The following is a 22351-nucleotide window of genomic DNA, read 5'->3' on the forward strand; positions in this document are numbered from 1 at the left end:
AATCAATAATAATACTCAGAAAAGATAGAACTATTTTTGATGGATTGGACCAGCGCTGAAAAACAGTTTTGACAACCCATGTTTTTGTGTCAGGAACCACCTTCAGATTCCTCAGATGAAACATTCCTGCTGACAGCCCTTGTGATCCCGGAGTGATGCTTCAAAATTGAATAATAAGCCAAGTCCTTCTCTAAAGCAACAGATGAATCTCTCTCATTTGTGCTATCAATTGCTCTTTCATACTCCAAGGAAAACTGTTTTGTTGTTGTTTTGAACTAGGTAGTTCATTCTAAAAACAAGGCTGTGCAATTTGCGTTTGTGCACTGAGAATCAGTTCTGAAAGGTTGGGTTTTTTTCAAAAATTAACTCTCTTTTCTGTTTATTTTTTAATTGAATATGAAGCATGACAGTATTTCAAATTTTAAATAAAGTAGTTACTACACTAAAGAGCATATTATTATTTGTCTCTGGTAATTTGCATTTGCTTCTGGTGTTAGACCCCCCACAAAGGGCCTGGTCTTACCTTACTGATTTGAATACATAATAATTCCACTTAATTCTGTGTGTTAAACCTATGGGAGAAACAGAAAGTAGAATCTGACCAAAAGGTCTTTGCTAACAATATCAAAGAAACTAAAAAAGAATCAGGTCTTTAAATCTGGGTAAACATGCTGTAGAGGAAATGGACTTTTAAGAAAAAGAGAACCAGCTTTGATACCTAGCTCAAATAAAGTGAAAAACAAAATAAAAACTTTGAAGGTGTTTTAAGTGGTCACACAGTGCTCTGGCTCTATCAAGAGACACCAACTGAGTAGGGTCATGGTCCCAGCAGGAAAGCCTTCACGACTTACATGTGTGCTTTAAGAAACACAGCTGGTGACTCAGCAAATGATTACCTGATAGGAACCCGCTCGGCGGCAAGGGATGTGAGTGTCAGGTGGAAAACCTCTGTCTTCCCAATGATACATAAAGTCAAGGTTCTGTGCATTCATGGTGATGATGCACTCCTTGCAAAACCAGGTATGTTAGATCCTGGGCACACTCTCACTCAATGAGTTAGGGTATGTTAAAATATTATTGGCTATTTAACTGAGTCCAGTCAGCTACTGAACTGAGTAGGATCCCCAAATTTGTGAAGTCAAAACTTTGGGACAACTGCACATATGCAGGTTTTTGACATCTGGGGCAGGAAGGAAATAAGATAACAGCTTCTTTTTATGTTCCGATCTCCATCTTTCACCTTTTGTTCAACCATCAAACATTACTTCACCCAGCCGTACTTCTGCCCTTACTGACCTCTTAGCAGCCCTCTTGCTCTCAGTCACTTGACTTGCCTTTCTTCTTATTATTTTTTTAAATCTTAAAACCATGCAGCATATCTGCCTCCCTTGGCTTCCAGTACTGTTGGCACAGTGCTGCTATCAAAGGGTAACTCTACTGTTGTCAGCTTGCTTCTTCCCTCTTCTGGATCCAAATGAACCTTCCGTGTTCCTAGTGTACAACAGCAAGGCAGAGAAACACAGAGTCACTTTTTTTTTTTTTCATGAACACCCAACAGAGAAAGGAGAGGGCCAAGATCTCTCTTTTGCTATAATCAAAATAATTCAATGATGTGGGACATCCACCTGTTTTAAACAAATAAGCCATTACCTCTCGATTTCTCCTAAGCGATTATCTCCTACTATTCTTCCTCCTTCGCAGTTGTTTTTCTGTAGTCTTCCACTCTGTCAGTGGGTTTTGGGGCTTTCTAATTTTTTGGCTAGATGTCAAGTAATTCAAAAGTGTAGAAGAGCTCAGTGCTTGTTAACATTTTGCTTCAGCAGTGGCTTTAAGAAAAATTAATGTTTCCTCAGTAGGCAAACACATGGTTGATGTGACATGGCATAAAAGCATGAGAAAATCAAACTGAATAGGGGAAACAATAGCAACCTGCTGGACAGGAAAAACCAAGATAAGAAGAGACAAAAGTCATCTTTTCTGTTTGTTTGCCTTCATAAATTTATGCCAGGATAAAATATGTTGAATTCTCTATCTTGTTTTTGATTCTTCCAAGGTAGTGTGGAAATAAAGTGCCTTGAATTGGCTATTTTTCCTTTGTCTGTTTGCAAGTTCCTCCAACAATAGACTTGATTAAAGCCTTTTCTTCAAGAATTGCTAGTTTTCTTTTCCATAACGGAAAACCTAAACCGCTTACAGAGATAAATAGGTAGTGTCACAGATCTTATTTTGCTATTCCAGGTTGCTCTGAACCCCTGGGGATGAAATCAGGACATATACAGGACTACCAAATTACTGCCTCCAGTGTTTTCCGTACACTCAACATGGACATGTTCGCTTGGGAGCCCAGGAAAGCCCGCCTGGACAAGCAAGGCAAAGTTAATGCCTGGACCTCTGGCCACAGTGACCAGTCACAGTGGTTGCAGGTAAAGCTTCACATACATTTTCCCAAATGTTTATCTTCTTTGTGTTTCAGGTATGGGGACGGTTGACTGGTTTAGGATTATATTCATATTCTTCAGTTTCTGAGTGTAACCATCCTAACTCTGCCACATGTAGATGATGAAGCTATGGAAGCCCACACAGATCGTCGTGTCTTTGGTACCTCAGTTGCAGAAAACCCTGCTCAGGGAAACCTTCACCTCCACAAGCCAAACCTTACAAGTTGTCCAGCAGCCATGGATTTTCCTTTGTAAATGGACTCAAATAGTAGTTACAGATCTGTTTTACTGGCTTCTCATTTGCTGAGAGAGATGATTTTTTTCCCCCCTTCTGTACTTCCAAAGCTCCCCAGAAAAGCCTATTTACTTCAGCTGCGTGCACGTTAGAAAATCCAGCTCATAGAAATTATCTTTGTTGAATTGAGACGCTCAAAATTACCTTCTGACACCACACTGAAGCTAGCAAGACTGATTCAGCACATGAATTCATTATAAAGCTGTGCACAGGGGTTGTTTTCAGCCTGGGAGTGATTTATACAAGTCAGTAGCACACTAATGTGAAAGATTGCAATAAATCACCAGTATGGAAGCCTATTTGACCAGTCACTGACACATTTACATTTTTTGAACTGTTGAAAATAGCAGTGTTTTGAGTCAGCTGCCAGTTTACAGTGCAGTTCTCAGTGGGAAGCCTCAATAGCACTAGACGTGGCTATTAACACCCTGCAATATATTCACATATAAATTATGACATATTAGCTTTTTTACCAACAGTTGCTAAGCAGTTTGATTACTATCTTTTCTCCAAGTTTACATACATACAGAAAGGAAGGAGCAGTTGCCTTGTCTATTTAACTTTTAACTAGCTGAAGGTCCTGGGATTTGCTGAAGGTTTTTTACAGCAGCTTGTTGAACAGCAGTTAGTAACTTCTGGAGAGGAGAAAAATTTTATTGCTGTGTTTTACAATGGAGAAGCAGAAGAAAATGTTTCTCCACGTAAAAGAGAGGCAGTTGTATCATATTTAGCCCCATCAGATACCAAGAAACCAAGGGTGTGCAGAGACTCCACAAAAATATCCTGTGGTGTGTTATTCCTCCTGTGGGTGACAGAGTATTTTTAATTAACTACAGATGGCAAGGGGTTGCAGAGTTAATTCTTATATTCTAAAATTTTCCATTCTGTTCTAAGTCATGCTATATTTGAACGTACCTGAACCTGCAAATTTAATCTGACCACTTGCACAGTCTCTGCAAGTCCTTGAAGTATCACGTGTGCTTTTTTATATCTAGTCAAAAAGAAAGTTGTGAAGAAATATTCATCTTTTAGTTCATCACATGTCTGTGATATGAGTAACTTCACAGGAATATGACCAATTTACCCTTTCCTGAAACTCATTTTACTTACAATATTTCTCCAAAAGAGATTCATAACATTTCTTGTGTGAAAAAAACCAGGAGGCATTAAAACCATTTGTTTTTTCAGTGCTTAAGCTGGTCATATACTTCTACTGATTATTCTGAATTCAGTCCGTGAGTAGAGATGGACTCACATGCTTCAAGTCTAGGTAACAATTCTGTAAGACATGCCTGTCATTTATATTCGTCCATTCATTGTTGTTCTCTTTGCTGGCAGTTCTCTGTTTTTTCCTTAAAGAGCAGAGTATTATATTGTAACCTTTTAACACACTGACTGCAATTTTATTGTCATGCTGCTTTCACAGAGTTTAGCCAAAACACATTTGTAAGAAAAAGCATGTGAAAGCAAACTTACCTGTATGCCCCTTTCCCTCACCAACTGCATAGTACAAGGAATAGTCCCAATAGAGATTCCATGGTATCCTAAAATGGGCTTTAAGACAGCGATTTTTGGATTTTGCTAAAGTAGCTGGCCTACCAATATGATATTTCACAGTGTTAGCTTTCCATGCCCTTTGAATTTTCTCCACATGCCTTATTTGCTTTACCTTTTATAATTTTCACTAGAATGCCTATAAAATTGGGTAAAAGCCTGCCAAATACCTTTAAAAATTATTGTTGTAATTTGTGGTATGTGGATGACTGGAACAGATCTGTTCTGACTTACAGTCATTTTGGGGGATCCTTGCCCAAATGCTATTGCTATCAACTGTTCCTCTGTTTAAAAGCTTGTGTGCTAACATACTTCTCAGAGCACCTGCTGTGATAATGGTTGCTGAGAAGTGGTGTTTGCATCATGCGTAAATGCTACTTGCTACTTATGGGCAGTTCACAGCACTTTTGGATGGACTCTAGAGATAAATTCTTCTCCATCATGAGCTGGGGTTGTTTTACTTAGTTTTCTCCCAAAAAGGAAAATTCTGAATCTTCTGTGGAATTAAAAATGCAGCCATTAACAAGTATGCTCTTTGTTTTAAAGTGTTCTGGATTGCTACATCCACAATTTAGCTCTAGAGGCAGGAATATGATGTATTATGTGGCTTCATGCACAGACTGTGCATTTTTGGGTTCAAGAAGAATACTCAACTTATTGGTGCTGCAATTGTTGAAAATCTGTTGTGATCTAGACTCAACTCACTTATGAACTACAGGTTCCCCACACAACACTTCTTTTACACCAAACAACATCATTAGCAATGGAAGAAAGTATTTTTGTGACGTGGAGGAAAAGTTAATGAGATTAGATGACCAAAATTGTACTTTTCCAGCTCAGTCAATCTGGGTCTGAATTCCCCCACATGCTTGCTGAAGGGCACTCCTTCCATTCCTTTAAAGATGATGCTGCAGAAGCCATGTCAGTTGCCTGGCTTAATTCATTGCACAGGAGCTTCCCTTAACTCAGGTAACCTGCCTGATTAGTGTCTCTGTACTTATCACAGTTCAAATCTATGCAGCTTGGTGATACGGAACAACGTTGCTGTTCAGGTTTGGTACCGAATGTAATGTGAGTAATCAGTTCCAGCAACTCTCTCTGCTCCTGGATACTTTCTTGAGGGATTCCCTTCCTTTTGGACACACTTCTGTGAAATCATCTGCAGCCCAGAAAGCCAACTGTATCTTGGGCTGCATCACAAGAAGTGTGACCAGCAGGTCGAGGCAGGTCATTCTCCCCCTCTACTCCACTCTGGTGAGACCCCACCTGCAGTACTGTGTTCAGCTCTGGGACCCCCAACATAAGAAGGACATGGACCTGTTGGAGCAAGTCCAGAGGAGGGCCACAAAGATGATCAGAGGGCTGGAGCACCTCTCCTATGAAGACAGGCTGAGACAGTTGGGGTTGTTCAGCCAAGAGAAGAGAAGCCTCCAGGGAGACCTTATAGCAGCCTGCCAGTACTTGAAGGGGGTCTGCAAGGAAGCTGGAGAAGGACTTTTTACAAGGGCATGTAGTGATAGGACAAGGGGTAATGGCTTTCAACTGCAAGAGGGGAGATTTAGATGAGATGTAACCAAGAAGTTCTTCACTGTGAGGGTGGTGAGGCACTGGAACAGGTTGCCAAGAGAGGTTGTGGATGCCCCGTCCCTGGCAGTGTTCAAGGCCAGGTTGGATGGGGCTTTGAGCAACCTGGTCCAGTGGAAGGTGTCCCTGCCCATGGCAGGGGGGATGGAATTAGATGATCTTTAAGGTCCCTCCCAACGCAAACCCTTCTGTGATTCTATGAATAGAATTAAAGATCAGGGGGAGGCAGGGAAGTGACATTAAAGAAAAAGAAAGTCACGGTTTGCTTCCCATGATTGTGTATAACGTTAGCATAAACTAAGTGAGGTAAAGCATTTCAAGTTAATTACTGAGAAATTAAAGAAAAGCCTAAACTTCACTTTTCTTCAAGGCAGCCCCTTTCCCTTATTACTTTGATTTGGTTGTCAGCATCATCTGCTACCATGAACCAGTTCACAAGCTTCTGCCGGGATCTCTTGCTGAACCACCGTGACCAGGCTACTTTGCCAGTTTTGGGAGTGCTTCTGCTCCTCCTGGACACAATCCAGGACTGTCATTCAAGATGGTCACCCCACTCTTCATTTCTTCAGTTATTTGATGTTAAAAGAATTGTTAAAGAACTTCCTGCTGTATGCTCAGAATGAGGCACTGCGGCTATAAACATTATTGAAAATTATTCCTACTGACCTTTCAGATGCTTGGTGACTGCTCTTGTAAATAGATTTTCACCATTCTGTGTCTCATTTTCCTAGCTGAGACTATCATTCAAAAGAATTAACATTTTCCTCAAAATCCATTCCCACTCTACTGTTACAAATAATGGGATCACGACAGTGGTGTAACTCTTTTCTCTATTTACTGTTAGTTAAGTTTCAGAGTTTTAAAATATTTCCTTATTTCTGCTAGATCAACAGATGCCATACCATCATTGTATTGATTTCCCACTTTCTCTCACTGCCTAATAAGAACAGCAACACGATCTGCTTTAATGCCTTTGCCCATTTGTCCTTTGCCTGGTGCTTCAGCAAGTAATTTCTCTGATGCTCTTTCTCTGATCTACCGTCCTCTGCAATATTCCTTGGAGCTGAAGCATCTCATTTCATTTGGTGTCTCCAAATAGCTGGAGGTCTCTTCTCCCTCCTCATCCATCTCCTTTGCATAAACTGTTTTGTATGTTATCCTAGTCCTAACTTTATTATCATACATTTGTTGCTAGTATTTTATCTTTAAAATGGTGATATTGTGGGTTTTTTGAAGGCCTGTCTCTCTACAGAGCACAGCTGGGTGAAAAGGGTGCCTGTCTTGGAGCCTGCTGAGGTTCCTTTTATATCTCCATATTATCTTCAGGTCACCAGCAGCACTGCAGTAGCTTTAGGTTTCTAGTTGTAATTGAAACTTTAAAGCAGTTTACTCGCTGCAAAAATGACTTTCATCTGGTTGCTTAACTTGTATTTTGCTGCAAAGCTAGTGGAAGGTTCTGCAGCTTGATGTGCTTGAATGATAAACCTGATACAGTTTGTCCGCAGTTATTTTATATATCTACCATTGAGCTCAGAAGAGAATCATCCTTCCCTTAAATAGTAGAATGGAGCCACAAGCAATGTCTGATTCTAATGTTTCTCTTGCTGATTGTATGTGATGGAATCAGCTAAGCACTATTAGGGAAAAAACAGTTGCTGATAAAAAGAGCAGATTGTGTGAATACTGGCAGAGCAACTGCCACATATATACCTACACATTTTTAAAATGTGATGTTTGCCAATAGTATAATACATTTGGGTTGGGTATTTTCCTGCTAGCCTAATCTCCAGTATTAGACAATATTACTGGGATTTTTCACCAACACCGTTAGAAAACAATTGTCTCAGTGCTGCAATTTGCTTATTCTTTCTGTTTAATACATGACCATCTTTTTTACATCACAAAGTCTCTTGTTTGAAAACAAAGACAAAATTGTATTCCAAATAATTACTCACTTTTTGTTATATATATGCAAAAACATCTCTATCTACAAAGTCTCATGCCATCATAGGATCTGCATATATTAATTTTCTAGCATTTATTTACAGTGTTTAGGCTTCTAAGTGATCAAATGAGAGAGTTGTTATTTAAAGGCTAAACCAGACTCAGCTTCTACTCAGTTTTTCTTATAGAGTACTCTTATAGAAAGTAGACTTTGTGCTACATTTCTCCAGTATTTACAAAACTTGACAGTGGTACGTGTTGTGCTCTGCACCACCAACACAAGTCAACTGAAATTGTCTAAGTACTAAGATAAATGAGGATTAAAAGAAGACAGAGGGTAATCGTGACTAATGCTATGTCAGCTACAGCAGCCTCATGCAGAGGACAGCTAACATGAGCCTAGAGAGACAAACCAGACCTTTTTTTGGATTTCACCAAGTTATTGGCTATATAACCTGATGCAAACAGACTAAACTACAGCAATTTTTAATTTTACAGATTCTATATAAAAAATACATACACAATTTATAGCTACTTTAAAATATCTACTTCTAATTAGTTGCTTAGGCTCCTTCTATAGTCAATGGAAAGAGGACAGCACTATCAGGGAATAATTCATCCTACCCTAAATAAGTGTCTTAAGTTTCCTGTTATGAATCACCCTGGAGATATGCCTTTACTCTGTTAGCCACAGAGAGAGAGAGACAATTAGCTTAAACAAGAAGATGAATTTCTGAATGATGAAAGTTATGTGAGGTGAATCCTTCCCTTTTTTAATATGGGAAGAGAACATTATTTTTCATGTCATATTGGTTAGCTGAGCTTATTTTCATGTTGGTGTTCATTCTGTCACTAAAAAAAAACTAATATTGCTTCCTCTTTCTCATGTGGTATTTGCTTCTCGCTATTATTGCACCTGCCTCTTTCTCCCCTTTTTGTTGTATTTACCTGTGTATTTGTAATGAATTATGCAGAGGCTTACTAGGTAGGAAATCACTATGATGTAGCATTTCCTAAATGCTGAAAACCACTCATAAGGAGAAAATTGTATGGATCGTTTAATTACCTTTTGAATTGTGTCATTAGCAAAGCAAGCATTAATACCAATACTGGTTAAAGTAGCCAAATAAGTGGTTTCTGTCTGGCCACCAGCTTAAATATTTTAACAGCCATACTCTGGAAAAAAAGAAAATGCTTAACAACATCTTAATAAATAAGGACTTGAAAGACCCAGAATTGGAATAGGATAAAATGTTAGTTTAAAACCAATCTAGTAATTAACATAATGAGGAAATTACATGACTTCTAGAAGGCTTGGACTGCTAAGCAGTGTGTTGTGACTGGTCTTTGAAAGATACAGTATTCTATGGGAGTTGTAAGCTTAATTATAACACATTATAAACAAAGAGCATGTATCTTTCTCTGCAGCTTCAACAAACCACAGCCATCACCAATAGACTAGGAAAGGAACCAATGTCCTTTACATGTACAGCAACAAAAGTTCTCTCTTGTTCTTCAGATGCAAAGTTGGTACTGTTTTTTAAATATAATTTCTCACAAGCAGAAAAGTGAGTTCTCAGATTTCAGATGGCTAAAGACAAGTTGTGCGGACATCAACCTTTCTTTGTGCCGTGCTTTTTATTGGGATACTGAAAGATATTTACAGTCAATATTGGTAATTTTACCTTTCCAACTCAAAGTCATCTTTTTGTTTTCTTGTGGTTCTTTGCAAGGCAGCTGTCATTTCTGCTTGAAGGACTTCACTTGGACACTCAGCTTTGGCATCTCCTTGGTCTTATGTTTACCTTGATGGGGAGCTTCACAGGGTAATATTCTGCTCAAACAGTCTGATAGTTCACTGAATGCAGCAACATAACAAGGCAGGTTGTGATTAAATTATTAATATGGATCCTTCCTTTCCTATACTTGTCCAGAAACTCACTATATATAAATTTCCCTATAAAAAGCAGTCAGTGGTAGAATAAGGTAGTTATGGACAAATAGCTCGGAGTGATGTAGTCAAAGACAAAAGCAGGTAAAGAGAGATACCCACTCCTAAATTGCACACTGTTGTATTTAGCTACTTTGCACTGTCTAGGCTAGAATGCCAAACAGGTCACATTACTGACTTCTTTACTTGCACATAAGCCACAGACTTAAGTTTGCAACTAGATAATCACTATTTGCCTTTAGGACAGTCTGTAGCTTCAGATGAAGAACAAGCTTTTCTTCTTTTTTTCCTTTTTTTTTTTTTTTTTTAAATTCTGATCTCTTCATATGTTGCCAATGCTTTTTTAACACGACTAACAAACACATAGCTTAGAGAAATGGTATTAAGAGGTATGCCTTTATTTCCTAGTAACAGTTACCTGTCAGCAAATATTTGATGGCCATTCCAGAGGTCACTCTCTAACACAGTTTTTCCCCCAAATCATTTCAAGTTAAGTGCATTATTCACATTGATAATGTTACTAAATTGTGCATTTCAGCATTGCCCTTCATAAATTGCTTTTGACTTTGCAAAGCTTTCTTCTGCAATTCATTTTATCGAAATGTTTATAGTAGTAATTGAATTTAAGCCTTGAAATTAAATAAGGCAGCATAAAATCGTGGTTTATTTTGCCTTTTCAATGCTGTATTTAGGCTGTATTTTATCATTTAGGTAGTGAAGTCTAGAGCCTTGGTAGAATCATTGATTTTACTCTGGCCAAATAGAAAGAGATTGTTAGAAGGACAGGCAGAGTACAGTAGCTCTTTGTTGCAAGGTGTGCAGGAAATAGGCAACAAATAGATACAGCATGATTATTTCCTGTGATAAAAACTTGTATGATGACAGCTTCATAAACGGGTACGAAGGAAAGGGACTGTCTGAACTGTAAATTAGCTATGGGTAGGATTTTATAGGAGAAAAATGTTTCATTGCACAAAGTACTACTCTGTTCAGTGAATTATATTCCCTACTCTCTCAGTTAAGTCTTCAGTAAAAAATGAGGGGTTAACTCAGTGTTCCATAGCCTATCTTTGAAACGTAACAAATTCATCATCACTAACAAAAATTACCTGAGAAGTTTCCATAAACAGTTGAATCATGTCTAGCTCTAAAGCATTGCAAGAGAGTACTGTCAGTTCCCTTACTGACTTGTAGTTTTTCTCTGTGTATCACTCCCCTGCAGATGAAAGTTAAATTGAATAATGACCCATTTCCTATTACAATAACAGTTTTTGATCTTGCTTTAAAGAATCTGGGAGTCTAAGTGAAAACTCCCTGATTGTTCTGAATTTTTATGTACATAGGACTTGAGACTGAAGCAATTTTTGTTACTGTGCATTTACAGTGGAAATTTTGCTCTTGCTTGATGTCAATAGCAGCACCTTCTGAAAATGGCATGCATTAAATTTTAACGGAAAGATGTTATCTTTTCATTGTTTTAAATTCCTGACTGTTTTACCTAGCTATCCTTTCAAGTGATTTGAAATAAAGTTCTGTCTCTATTTCTGCATCAAAACTGTATTTTCCTTGCCCTGTCTTAAAATAACAAAATGGCTACAAAATTGGCTAGGTAGGAAAACAGAAAGACATGGTGCAAATGTGTTTCTTATTCTTGCCTTCTTCTTCCATGGCAGTGTTTCAAAACAGCATCCACTTTTTCCTAATAAAACCATTCATTGTTTCTGTAGCTACGTCTGAATTAGTTTTAGACTCAAGCACAATTGGACACAGTTGTTGCCCCACAATACTTTCAGTCTCGACAAGACAAAAGGATGACAAAGAAAATACAGATGACGGAGAGAAATGAAGCAACCTTGACAAGGTCAAGTGTCTTTAAGTAGCAAAAAATACCTGATGTACAAACAGATGAGACAAAAGCCAATGCAGGATGAAAGCAAAAGAATAGAGTAGAACTGAGTCTAGTTCTGTTTTCTGATAGCTTGATGCTTTATTAACTGGACTGTGCTGTTTTTATTAGCCTTGTGTGTTTGTTCCCAAATGTTACTTCTTGACTAAGCAAGACACTTATATTTTCTTCATGTGTCTGTCAAGATCTTATGAGTAAAATATACAAAGGTCTTGGAAAGCTATTCTTCACTGAACAGGCCTCTTAATTTTGTATTTGTATTATTTTAGTCTTTATGCCACTATAAAAACTCAATGAAGCTGTATTATGAGATTCAGGTTGACTTCAGAACATATTTGTTCAAAATCTGCTATTAATTTTCTTATTCTGTGCTGTACATAAAGTAGATGATGGAAACAGATCAGTTCCTGGCTTGGCAAATGGTGAACAGAGATAGTCTCTTTTTTGCTAAGTAAATAATGAATTTGAGACACAAACACAAACAAGCAGTGGTGGCAAAGGAACCTCAAATTAATCTAAATTAGAGGCAACAAGCTACCTTGCAGCCTTCTTCAGACGAGGGGAAAACGTGCTTAACCAGGCTGTTAACCATTGTTAACCATTTACCTAGCAGTAAGCAGAAAACTGAAACAGTCCTATCTCAGCATGTTAAAGCATAAAGTAGATACAGACATTTCTCTTACTGTTTCTGAATCTTATCCTATTCATTGGTTTCATCATGTATTTTTCCCTAATAACATCCCACTCATAGTTTAGTGTTGGTCTCAGCAGAATACGTAATAGCTTGGCTTTTTTGGTTTTGGTTTCCGTGTTAACTCAGGTGTGTCTATATAGCAATGTATTGTGCAAGATCCTCTTTCCACTCTGCTTGATAACATTCATCCTGCTTGATCCTCAAGTAATGCAAGAGCAGTTTCCCTGTCAGAAAACATGACATAGGAGAAAAATCTTAGCAGAAAAGGTGAGAAAGAGAGAAAGAGAATTTAAAAGGTAAATCACAGTAGACACAAAAATACTGCAACTAAACATTTCTTCAATTATCTGGGTCTTGTTCAAGAGCACCTTGAGACTTGTAAAATAGAGTGTCAAACAGGCTTTCATCGGAATTTCCTCACTGATTTTGGGCTTTTGTCTGTGCGTACATCTACTCACAGGAGCTGAGACTTACTCAACAGGCATAAAGATAGAAATAGAGGCAAATTTTCTCAGAATAGAGCCATGTTTTTTAAGGTATAATTCATCTTTGACATCGGAACAGAGCTGAGAAGATAAGTGAGTTGACAGTGCTTGTACTCACATTTGATAATTTTCTCTAAAATAAGTCATATAATAGGTTATTGTAAAGGAATGCATGCTTTAACACTTAGTCCTTGGGATTACAAAAACTTCCTGCCTAATTATGTCCTATACATAACCAAGTCTTAATTGCTTTTGTTGTTGGAGTGATCTTCTTAGAAGCTGCATGTTTAATTAACCACAAGATATATTAATCCTATTTCAACCCAGCCTTTCTTTGTTGCATAATTAAGCAGAAAAATATTTTCACAATTAGAAGTTAATTCTATATATAGCTAGTAAAAGGAAAACACCTTTGTAGAAAAAACAGATCTGTTATTTCTAATGGCAAACGTAAAAATATTTAGACCCATTTTAATGGGTCATTGTTGTTAAGAGGTAATGAGAATTATAACACACCAATACTGTTTTCAGCTAAGAAGTATTAAGAAGAAAACTATCAAAATGTTTTTTAAAGACCTTCCTGCAGATGGTTAATGATCTCCCTTTGGCAACATCAGAAATACTACAAAGGCTTGATACAGTATTTATAAATATAGGAACAGACCCTCACTGCATATTCCTTTATCTGAATTTATTTTTATTGACTTGACTTTGAGATGTTCTTCAGTTTGTCTTATTTATACTTCGGTTACATTGAACTCAAACACTGCCGCTGTATACCAAATATACAAATATTGTGGATTCAGTTTTGTGTTTTGCTACATAATGCTGAGCATCCTGAACTTTTAGAAACCTCAATGGCATGTTGGAGGAGTAGTGAAGACCTGCTTTTTTTGAGAGGTACCAGAGAGCTTCAGCTGATGCTGTTTCATGGAGCCAAAGAATAAAAGTAAGAGATTTTTAGAGGATGGTCTATGGACTCACTAGCTAACTTAGATGGCAGTGTTGAGACTATAAAACTCACTGTTTAGCTGAATTCGCAAAACATAGATGCCACCGAACTCAATAAGGGCCTCAGAGCACAGCAGTCACACCACTGAGAGCAGCACACATGACCTCCACAGAAGAAAGCCATATTGTTTTCAGTGTCTCTTATTGACACTCAGCTTGTGAAAGTTCTTCATCCACTTCAACAGGATCTCTGGCAGTACCATCATTTTCTTCCATATATAAATATGTGTTGCATGCTAATACATGTACAAAGAATGGGGTGAACTGCAAAGAATGTGGACATCACAACAGTGATGGATCGATCACACCTTAGGAGAATATGAGCCAAATCCAAACAAGCTAATGGGAGTGACAGCCTGACCATCAGTGGAGAGGTGCTTGCTGACTAACAAACGAATGATACGTTCACTTTGCTCCTTAGACAAGCTTGCCTGTTCCCTGCCCACAGATCTATCTCCACTGGGAGGACTGCTTTACTCAAAATAAACCTCAGAGTGGCTTTAAAACAGCTGTCAGTTTAGTTATTAGTGGTTGAACGTTTTTCACAGCATCTGCCACCAAACCATTTATTCTTTTCGCTTCCCCCAAATGTACACTGATATAAATTGCAGGACCACAGCAGGATTTGCTTTGTGCTCCAAAATACATCAGAGGGGTTGTTTTTATTTGAGAGAAGCTTAGAAGTCTTGTTTTCCACGGTTCACAGCAATAATTCATAGTCCTAGAAAGTCTTTTGATATTAAAAATTAAATCTCTCTTTTATGAGAATTTAAGAGTTATTCGGGGGTTATTATCAGAGAGATTTAACATGGTTCCTGTTATTTTCTTTATTCCCCATCCTACTGTATGTAATTTTGTGTTACTAAGGCAATCTGACTCTCTATATATAAGCAAAATATTTTTTTTTTATTCTAAGATAGTTTTCCATTTAAAATATACATCATAAATAAAACACAAGAGAATGAAGGAGGGGTCTTTTGAGAATTTTGCATGTCTAAGTTACTTTATATCTGTGCAGATGCATATAGTGAGGGTGCAATCTTTCTCCTTTTTCCACTATAATTTTTTTACATTTTCTAATTGCATTCTGCTCTTCTGGTAAAATGTCATAAAATGTTACCTGGTTTTAGTTCTAATGAAACAATAATGACACCCACTATTGGAGCAAGAGAGGATAGGTATTGAAGGACCGCAGTGTTGTATTTTTTGACCCTCTTAAAAGTCAAACTTCAAATGGAATAATAACATTCTCAGAAAAAAATGGAGCAATTGGAAATAAATGTTGTCGTGTTGAGTAATATCTAGCTCAGTGATTTAAAAAGGTCTGTCATCTATTACAGAAGCTCACTTGGAAGGTGGAAATTGTGGCTAATCAATTTACATTGCAGTCCTCCCACATTGCATGAGCCTTTCCATTTCATTTTGACTGAAAAAAGAACTGAATTCTGGGAATTAGATTTTATTTCTTGCATTAAAAGATATAAGCAAGTTAAACTTTAATGTACAAGAAAATAAATGAAAACATTAAAATTAATTATTCAAATTTAATCTGTTCTTCAGTTTTACAGAGAACTGTAAATCTCATTTTAACATTGCACTTCAGCCTTTTAGGCATTGTGGTCTTTAAAACTGGAATAGAGACTCTATGGGAAGCTTTCTAGACAATTTGATAATCTGTCACTTTGCATTGTATCACCCCATTATTTCACAGATTAAAAGGAAATGCGTAAAAAGAAACTCAATGCTATGATTCTAAGAAGGCGTTTTTTGTAAAATACAGATCTCTTCACTGAACTGCACTTGATTTTAATCGTCATGTAGCAGCGATAAAAACAAAGGCAGACAGTTCTGTTGTTTTGTTATATTAATTAGTTTATCACACCAGCTTTAGGAGCACTGCCATAGGAGCTATTTGGGGGGATTTTTACAGCTCTGGAACTGCCACTAACTATCTATCACAGTACAGTAAAATTTAAATTTTTTTTACAGAAAGGTTAATATCCAAGATAAACAATGCCTACTTGAAGCAAAAGAAGCCAGTTAGTGTATGTTCAGATATGGGTGGCAGCACGCTGATCTTTACTCAGTTAGATTTAAGGACTGATGTTGTGGTGTTTCAAAAATAAGTGTCAGAAGTCTGATACAGAATGTAGCAAAGTCAGTGTAAATGCTGGTATTCATTGCTATATAGTTTTGCCACAGTACATAGGATAATGACTGGGAGTAAATAGTGTCGTGCACTGCAACCATTAGTCATACACCTCTACCTTACTAGAGAAGTCGCTCCTTTTCAGTGCAGGGTCGTTGTCCATACCATCCTGTAAATGATTTCTAGCTCAGTTGCCTAAAGCACTTGACAGACATTTATCAGTTTGGTTTTGGGTTGCGGGTTTTTTTTAAGTTTGAGATGAATCTTCTAAGTTCTCTGCATGTAACATAACAGAAAAAGTCAGAGAGGAGTATGGAGAAAGCAGGTTGGGAATGCAATATGCAGTATATTTCACAATATAAGAATTCAGTGGGGTCACATGAGACTAGCAGGTGGCAGGTTTATACAAACAAAAGGAAATATATCTGCATTAAGAGCTAGCATTGAGCTTGCTATAGTAGTTGTAGTCCATACCACTAGCCACCTGTAGACTCTGTGAACTGAGGATTTAGGAATTTCATGCCTTCCGCACCCCTTTTTCTTCTCTGTACTGCCCATAAGTGGATAATAAGATACTGCCTGTTGTGCCTGGATAAGTGAAGTATGTGTGACAAGAACTAGAGGACATCAACAGTGAGAGGCAGCTTTTAGGAGGTAGTTTTACATAGTGCATGATGGACCAGAGAAACTCTGAGAGATGGTTTTGTGGCTGTAAGAAACTGATCTGAATTCAAGGGGAGACTGGACATGAACTCATCCAGTTCTTACAGAAGAAATCCATTAGAAATTAGTAAATAGAAAAACACATAAAGCTCAAGAAATTCCCTTATCTGAAAATTAATGGAGACTGCAGGTGTATTAGGCCAACATATATGTATAAATTTTGCCTTTTTTATCTACTTTTTTGGATAGTAATGGGCCCTCAATTTGTACTAGTACAACTTGTCCTCTCCTGTTGGTCTTCTACAAAGACATTTACCACACAAGCAAAGGTACCACAGTCAAGGAAAGGGAAAAATAAACCAAACATGAAGGTTGGGACAGCATAATGATATTTCATTAAAATGGTATTCTTTCTTTTTTATTATTTTTTTTCCAGATTTCTGTGTAATTCTATTGTTAGGAGAACTGTTTTCAAAAATTCCTGTTTCATTTAGCTGGAAGTAAATTCTCAATGCTTCAGGCCAAATACAGGGCACATATTTCTGTAGTCTGACAGTCAAAATAGTTTTCTCCACTGAGCTTGAATAATCTGATTGACTCAAGAATAATGTCAAAAGATAATTTATGGATGCTACTTTAATTTTATAGAACTTTCAGGTTTATTTCTGCAGAATCATATCCTGCAACTGTTGCTCTGGTTTACAATAGGACTTTTCCTGTTTTATAATTCTGTAAAAACATCATCTCAGTATGATTCCTTACTGTGCCCAGGTATCTGTATTTTTCCTAAATCTATTTAGCCAAATCTAAGCAAGTCAAGGGCACTCTATCTCTCTAGTCTCTCTTAAAGGGAGGCCAAGAGCAATTACTGCTTTTCTGAGGTGCCTATCTAGGAGATACAGAACGTCCCTCTGAAGGAGGCTGTTCTCTCCATTGACTCTCCATTCACTCTGCTGAGTTGACATGGGTAGCTTTGGTTAGGAGTTACCTTTCAGGAAAAAAGAAGCTAGTCAAGATTAAGTCTATCCCAGCTTGTCATTCAGTAGTTTTATTTGAAAGTCATTTTAATATATTTAATATATTTATCTAACTGATTTTATTTCAGTATTATTAGGGTAATAACCTGAAATATATTCCTGCGCAATAATTGCAATGCTAAGAATGGCATTATGCCAGCATGCTGTCCCCTGAAATTAACATACGCCTTTTCCAGTTAGCCCTCAGGAAATGGAGAAAACCTTGGGGGCTGGCAATCAGGTAAACCTGATTGTGTGGACAGATAGTATGAAGTATTTGGAATTTGTTTTTAGCAGATCTGCTGGTTTCATCCATATCACTGAACTGAAAAGGTCCCTCAGGCACTGTCAGGTGGACAAGGAGGACTGCATTAGAAAAGGGTGATAAGTACCTGAGGTCTGCCAAGAGGCTTCCTTATATCTTGTAAGTCCTCTATGTGTATGTCTTCCTCTTTCGATTTTTGTATATTTCATCTCAAGCACTGTGCTGTATTTCACATTATGTAGCTGAAATACCTTCACCAGAGAATGAATTACCTACCTAAGCAATTAAGCAAGTAGCCAGGAGAACAACACATTTTATGTTATTACCTAATTGTTTCATTATCAATATTTCTAAACTCTTAAATTACCATTATGTGTGATAGTGTCAAGCAATCTTCACAATATTGTTTCTCTGATTAAGTAAATTGCAGAGGAGTTTACACTTCATAAAGGAATAGAAAAGCTATTGTATAAATGCACAAAAGATGGTTTTCCACAGAAGAATTTTGAAGTGTTACTAATGGTCAGTGAAATTTTAAAGATACTAACAGTAGCTTTGATTTGTATAAATGACAGTATTTTTCAGCGTGGTTAAATAAATGACTGGAGAATAGGCAAGATGCTGATAGTGAGCTACGTACAAAAAGCTTAATTTACTGCAGCACTCAAATATGTTTGTGGCACATTGATGAGTAAGTAATCAAGGCATAGAACATAATTAGCTATGTCCACTATAAATGTTAGCAGGGGAAATAACCAGAGATTTAAAATCTGATTATGTAAGTCTGCATGACTTTCTTAGTATCAAAACACCATTATTAAATGCACCTGCTTTAATAGTACTTAAAATGTCATTTTACAATGCATGACATGCAGAATTTAGTTTTGGATTACAAATATCACAGGAAACACAGCTGAGTGAATTTAGAAGCGTGAGCACTGTAACAGGTACTTAAGAGTAACTTCATGCAAAAAGAGCTTCAATTTTTTTGTGAGAACTCATAGGAATCTCTTGCTTATACAGAAGATGAAAGATTTTTCACTCTGCTGTGTTTCACTCTGATCGAGGTGAAAGCACTTTGTATTAGCTGAAGCTCACAGTAACAAAAATATGTGATTTAGGCTAAGATGTTACGAGGAAACACTGAATGCTTGACGCTCCATTGTAACAATATCAGCTGCTGTAGTAGTTATGGGGAAACCTTATAGGGAGCAGAAGAGGCAGTAGGAAATTGGCAGGGAAATAAGAGCTTGTCCACTCAACAAAGAACAAGCAGGTGTTTATATAGTGTCTGTTCTTGTCATCACTTGAGGAGGAGGAAATATCGCCTCCAAGACATATTTTTTCTAGATGTTTGGTGTATTTTTTCCCTGGGGTGAAGGGTTTAATTTGTACAGTGGATCAATGGAAATTGCATGGATGATGCAAATTAATATCTGAAGACCAGTTTAGATACCTTCCTTTATAGTTTAATCTTTTCATTGTATTTATTTTGCGTTAACCTGTGTACAGGTTTCCAAATTAGTACATATTTGTGCAAATATCCATTTTCACAGATTTCAATAAATGTAGGAATATTTATAAAACCTGTCATAATAACATTATCAATGCATTTGCGTTTTGTTTTTACTGAGTCTTATACACACTTAACAATTATTACATGTCCATCCCATATACTGAATAATGTCTAGCAGTGTTTCAGCTTTCTTTTGTTTGAGTATATGTGCTCACACATCTCACAACAAACAAGTTCCATGTGCTCTCCAGAGTATTTTAGGCAACTCTGTCTTTCTGAGAGCACCTGAGTCTGAAGAGGCTGTTGGCTGGAAATTTGGATTCATGCAGAATGACCTGGTGAGGTGCTTGGAGCTCTCGGCAAAAGTCGAGTTACCTACTTTTTGCCAGCTTTGCAGACTGAACTCTTTCCTAATTCTGGTCACAACCCCTCTGCGAGAAAATTTGCCTGCCTGTTTCCCTGGCTAGAGAATTGAGTTACCAGGGTCTGAATTTCCTTTCAGAAGCTCCAAGTGACTGTGGCTGCTGCTGGCTTCATCTGGGAATTAGGAACATGTTGCAAGACCTGGTGAGCTGTTCTTGATTAGCTGCATCACAAGGGATGAAGTGGTGACTGTTGTTTTTGCAGAATACATCTAAAGCCTTACATGATGTTCAAATTCATTGATCTGATGATCAGGTTAGATTGGATGTTACATTGCAGTCACGCACTGGTCACACTGCCAGAATAAAAATTAATCAGAATTACCCATCTGAGGGTGGGGAATATGTTGTCACTAATGGTGTCTGTATTTCTTTTCAAATTCATGGGAAGATTTTGCTTGATAGCTGTAATCCACACCTTTGCACTTCGATCTATCTGTCAAAACTGTGGGATTTAGCAGGCGGATAAGGGTATCCTGAGTTGCATATTGATTTTATAATGTAAGTATGTCACTTCCAAGATAAAAAAGGGCAGAATCTTTTTAACATTTTACCAATGAAAAGTAACACAAGTGCCAGACTCATGTTAAAAGTTAAGTCAGTCTTACTACAGAAAAATCCAATACAGCCTACCTACCTTGAAAAATAATTCATATTAAGATAACTAGGCTGCCTCGAAACAGCAGCAGCCTGAGTCGTGTTGCCAACATCCCGCTATAATTTTCCTGTGGATGTTTCATCCCCTTAAAATAAACAAATGTTTGCATTTACATATCTTTACCACCTGTCCTCTTGCCTCCTGTCCTTTCATCCATCTCAGTCACACTGACATTTACTGCAGGCTCCTAATCGTCGTGTTTGTCAAAGCCTGCACGAGCGGCCGTGCTGGAAGCCATGAAAGGAGGGTGGCCATCTGCCGCCTCCTCTCCATATGCCTCCGCAAGTGGATGGCAACCCGATGCAGAGGCCACCACCTCGCTGCTGAACATCTCTTTTCCAAGCAGGTATCTTAAGTCTCTGTAGCATCGGTGTTCTTCTACCACAGCGCTTCCCAAGTCCATCCATGATGAATCATGAAGATCACGGGCACCTGCTTATTGAAAGTAGGGGATAGATATTTCATTTTACTGATAAGAGCTGCTGCATTATTTTGGGGAGATACAATGTGTAGGGCATGGTAGTTTGGAAGCAGTGCTCAAGGCAGCCATGGCAGTGGGGTCATTTATCACTAATTGGTATTTATCACTGCAGCTAGCCAAAGAGTCTGCAAGGTTTCAGCTCTTTTTGCATTTGTACATTCACAAAGCAGCCAGATGCCAAGATTTCAAATCAGCCATGCTGCATACACTGTAAATATTCCACACTAATATGCATCTAACGCTCATATATCAAAAGAGGAGCAAAATTATGAAACTAAAGAACTCTGAGCGTTCACTAGTTCAACACAGGTAACTTGGGGAAAAAAATTGATTCTGAGACAATCAGTTTAATATTGGGGAAAGAAATTACAGCATGTCTCATCATAACAGATTTCTCTTTTACTGCACCTACGTTTGTTACCTTAACAATCACATGCAGTTATATGTATTTAATCTCTGGTTATATTAACATATTTCTAATCTGTACTTAAGTGCAAGTGCGTGCTGTAATAATCAGATCTCTGCAGGACAGTTTATGGTGGTAAGCTTGTTACAAGTAACACACTTTGAGCAATAAGTCAAAAATAGCAAATACCACTTCTTAAGTACTTCCTTTTAAGAAGTATACTGCTGGGTTTACTCCTCAGTTGGGAAAAAAACACACAGTTTAATTTTTAAGATAATTAAGCAGATTGCAATATGCACAAGGAGGACTAGGTTTTTACATTGCTACCGTTCATTGGTAAAACTGTTTTGGAAACAAATTATGAAGTAGATAGACGGTCTGATGAGAATACTCCTAATTGAGCAGCTGTGGGAGCTAAACCTTTATTTTGTGTCTCTCACTGGTGGTGTAGCTGCTACAACAGCTCCCAGCTTTGTGTCAGACTGTAGCAGTGGAACAAGAGACGTGCAAGGCTAATCTGTGTGCTTTTGGAAACTGGGATTAAGACACAATATATTCCCCTTTGGGGCCCATGAAAACGACACTAATTTAAGATCACATCTGCAAAAAGCAGAAGAAGGTTCATGTCTCACTGTTCCTTGCATGAGCTTGCAGATAAGAGACAAACTTAAGCATATTTGATATACGTACAGTTTTGGAGTGCTGCTGGTTTTAGTTTGCTATGGATGAAAGAATAATTTCTTAGGATGGTCTGGCAACGTGTCAGCTAGAGTTGGACTGTGTACATAGCTATGAATCTTGTTTGCATGCATGCAGAGACACCTTTAGCACAATTGGGGTATAATTTGTTAAAGCCTAAATTATCAGCATTTAGAGAGAGAAAAATATATGTCATATCCCTTCTTGTTGATTT

The 22351-nt window shown here is 37.7% G+C and overlaps 1 protein-coding gene across 1 annotated transcript in view; it reads left to right on the forward strand.

The window, feature by feature from the left end:
- The window catches only part of EDIL3 (EGF-like repeats and discoidin I-like domains 3), a 302894-nt gene that overhangs the window by 252071 nt on the left and 28472 nt on the right, over positions 1-22351 (forward strand). The window contains exon 12 of the mRNA XM_010578088.1: positions 2239-2423. Coding sequence (XP_010576390.1) covers positions 2239-2423 — 185 coding nt within the window. The remainder of the gene's footprint in view (positions 1-2238; positions 2424-22351) is intronic.

Source organism: Haliaeetus leucocephalus, unplaced genomic scaffold (assembly GCF_000737465.1).
Source record: "Haliaeetus leucocephalus isolate CR32 unplaced genomic scaffold, Haliaeetus_leucocephalus-4.0 Scaffold598, whole genome shotgun sequence".
In the NCBI taxonomy this organism is placed as follows: Eukaryota; Metazoa; Chordata; class Aves; order Accipitriformes; family Accipitridae; genus Haliaeetus; species Haliaeetus leucocephalus.